Source organism: Rhagoletis pomonella, unplaced genomic scaffold, assembly GCF_013731165.1.
Source record: "Rhagoletis pomonella isolate Grant_MI unplaced genomic scaffold, Rhpom_1.0 Rhpom_scaffold_00006, whole genome shotgun sequence".
Classification (NCBI taxonomy): domain Eukaryota; kingdom Metazoa; phylum Arthropoda; class Insecta; order Diptera; family Tephritidae; genus Rhagoletis; species Rhagoletis pomonella.
The window spans coordinates 46,844,240-46,847,721 of NW_023458560.1; the positions used below are offsets into that span (position 1 = coordinate 46,844,240).

Genomic DNA, 3,482 nt, shown 5'->3' on the forward strand with positions numbered 1-3,482 from the left:
CGGTGGCTTGGTAGATATTTTGCGTACTGCTCTGCAGCAGCGACGCTACACTATTCGCATTACCAGTTATTTCTTGGCAGGTCGCATAAGCCTACTACGACTTCTTCCGCGGCGACAGGAAGCGATCGGGGGATAGATTCGCAAATCGAATTAATATCCGTACGCTGAGGAGTTTCTTTCTAAAACAGGATTGAGAGACGGTTTCGACAGTTCTCGACTGTAAGTTGAGATTGCAGATTTGCCTGATGCACGCTCTTCGAAGCATATTTTCTGTCTATCTCAACGTATTTTTTTTTTCGTTTTTGATCAGAGGACACTTAAGTGGTTTTATGGATGTTTCGCTGATGCTGCCTGGTACTGCTGACTAGATTTCCATACAGAGCCGAAGTCAATCGGCCCTCCTTCGTTGTCACTGGTTTCTTGTGAACGCTGAATGTCCCGACTGTAGGTCCAAAAATATACCTTTCTTGTCCACCCCTGGCGCTAAAGTCGCCAAGCACGATTTTAATGTCATGGCTGCGCAAAGTACGTACGCCGCTTCCCCTCAGCCTTGCGCTATAGGCGTAGCAGAATTCAGTAGACTCTTAAACCGAATAGCGGCAAAGTGGCGCTACTAAAGCTCCCATTACTTCCGCGGTGATCCAAGGCAACTGCCGCAAGGGTAGCTCTCGTTTCCCAGGGGCACAAATATTTGCCCATGGTGAGATTAATTACAAGGTTAGATGGGCCGCTTTAAGTTTAAAATAAAAATTTTAAATACATATTTTTTCGGAGTCATCTAGGCTTCATATTTGACTACAGCACTGATTATACTTATCAGTTACATTACATTAATATGACATCTCTTTTCCTTCCAGATGACCAATCTGTTACCCGCGGTTGTTTGGCAACGACGGATACATGCACCGAACCCAGTTGTCTTAGTTGCGAAACTTCGAATTGCAACAAACACAATCTCTGCAAGTCCTGCAACTCAACAACTACGGCGGAGTGTGCCCAAACCAATGCGACTACACTGAGTAATGCGATCTGCAGCAGCGCCGATACCAAATGCATGATTAGTGTCATGGAGAGCAGAACCGAACGAGGCTGTATAACAGCGGAGTTGGAAACAAATTGCACCAATGAGAAGACATGTAAAATGTGCACGGGTGCTCTCTGCAACGTGGGCATATTTCCAGCGGATCGCCTCAACTGCACCCAATGCACCGAGTCAGATGCGAACTGTGCCAGCGCCAGCAGCAACATTGTGGCACTGCCTTGCTTGTTATATGCGGCCGACGACAAGTGTTATATGTATGCCAGCGATGCGACGCATGTGACGCGCGGCTGCAGCTCCGACGCGTCTGAAAGTAATAAATGCGCAGCTAACAGCACTGATGCGCTATGTAAAACTTGCAGCACAAATGATTGTAACGGATGGAGTTACAATGCGGATCAAACGCTACAGTGTGTGACATGCTCCAGCGCTACGGATGCCCAATGCGCCTGGGGACAAGCGGCCAGCAATGCTACGAGTTGTACGAACCAATTGGAATATTCGCAGGAGGGTAAATGCTATACGCGCACCGATGCGAATGGTACGGTGACACGTGGCTGTTACTATGATCTTGACGAAGCGGCGCAGACGACGTGCGCGCAGGGTATCAACTGTACGATTTGCACAAATGCCAATGGATGCAATAATGTTGATGCGAAGAATTTCACTTGTATTCGTTGTCGAAGTGACAACTTTGCTGGCTGTCGTAAGCAGGCCGATAAAATTGGTGGTGAAAAGTGCACTAATCTAGTGACATCGGATGAGGAGGCCAAGTGCTTTACGAGCGTTTGGAGTAAGTAGGCTGTGTGGTTTAATTTTTTAGGGTAGGTTGAAGGGATCATTGATTGGAATATCTACGTAGTGGATTTTATGTTGGACAGTGTCCGGTTTATAAATCAAGTGCAGCGAGAATCGTCTTTGCGTATCTTTAGTTTGATCGCTTCCGATTCATTTATGACCATAAGGATCTCGCCCACCGCAGGCTGTGCTGACTATATTTACAAATATTCAAAAGCAGGCCCATATAACTTACTTCAAGACCGCCTTTTAAACCTATAGAAATAAGGATTTTAATTTGAGGATATTATGTGGTTAGGGCTGAACCCAGACCCGTTTATTAAGATTAAGATTCAGCGAGTAATAAACATAGGGATATATATGTCCCGTTCCCAGATTCTGACACTTTTTTTGTGGGGCGTATTACACAGCTAACTGAAAAAAAGTGTCGGGATTCGGGAATCAGAATATCTTTTCTTTATGTATTTTAATGAACACGAATCTGAAGTTCGTTTTGGTCCATAACGTCAGGATTTTTTCCTAACCTATAAAGACCTGCCTGTCACATAATAACCGCGAAGTTTTTTTAGTTCAGGGCTGAACCCAGAACCGTTGACTTATTCTGTTGCCAGATTAAAATTCAGCGCGTCAAAGACAGGCATACATATGTCCCGTTCCTAGGTCAAGACACTTCTTTTTGTGTAGCTTGAATGAGTTCCAGACTAAATTAAAAGAGCCGATCCTCGGTAGACAGGAGTTTGTATCACGGAGAGTAACGAGTAATCATCAATGCTCAATTATATACCTTCAGAGATTAAGAACAATGCGAGTTTGGCCCACCTGCCACACATTTTTTAGCTCCTAGTCATTTCTGAGCTGAATTTTCTCCCGGTTTCCCGCGGTGGTTTCGATGGCTGAAAGTGGGAGTGTTATAATTGGTTGCGAACCGCGGAATACCTGGTTCGAGACCACTCTAGACAAATGATCAGACGTCTCATTACCATGCACTCACGAGTAATTTAGCATTCAAACATAAATTTGTAGTTAGACTGTTGATCAATGCCTAGAATTAGAGGTGCAAAACTATCGATAGTCAGACCATCGATAGTTTTCGATATTATTTTCAAAACTATCGATATATCGTCGATAGTATCGTATTTATATGGTTTTGGCTCAATTTTCGTATGAAGATTTCCTTAAGAATATATTTCAGTTTTTTAGCGGTATTTTAAAAGATGCAAGGTTTTCCGTCATTTTCGAAATTTGACATTACTCTTTTAAAAAAGTAGCAACCAAATTTTTAGTTCAACTTGGATGTTTAAGAGAAATGAAAAGAAAAGAAGAAATAAAACTAAAAAATACTGAATCACATGTCTGTCGGACTATCGATAGGACCAAAAAACAATCGATAGTATGTAAAAAATAAAAAACATCGATACTATCGATAGTGCCATCGATAGTTTTGCACCTCTACCTAGAATGCAGCTTGTCTTAGTCAACGACCAGGAGTGCTTAGTAGATGTGAGGGGTCAGATATTTCCAATTCATTCTTTTTCAGAGTTGAAAGCGAGCCATTCACTTAAAAAGGGTGTACGTCGGGGAGCAGCTCGCTGGGTTTTATTTTATTTTATTTTATTTTATTTTATTTTATTTTATTTTATTTTAT

The 3,482-nt window shown here is 42.6% G+C and overlaps 1 protein-coding gene across 1 annotated transcript in view; it reads left to right on the forward strand.

Annotated features, from left to right (window-relative positions):
* The first annotated feature begins 512 nt into the window (after window positions 1-512).
* Window positions 513-3,482, forward strand: part of LOC118741956 (prestalk protein-like) — a 3,903-nt gene continuing 933 nt past the window's right edge. Inside the window, exons 1-2 of the mRNA XM_036473923.1 lie at window positions 513-525; window positions 858-1,832. Coding sequence (XP_036329816.1) covers window positions 513-525; window positions 858-1,832 — 988 coding nt within the window. The remainder of the gene's footprint in view (window positions 526-857; window positions 1,833-3,482) is intronic.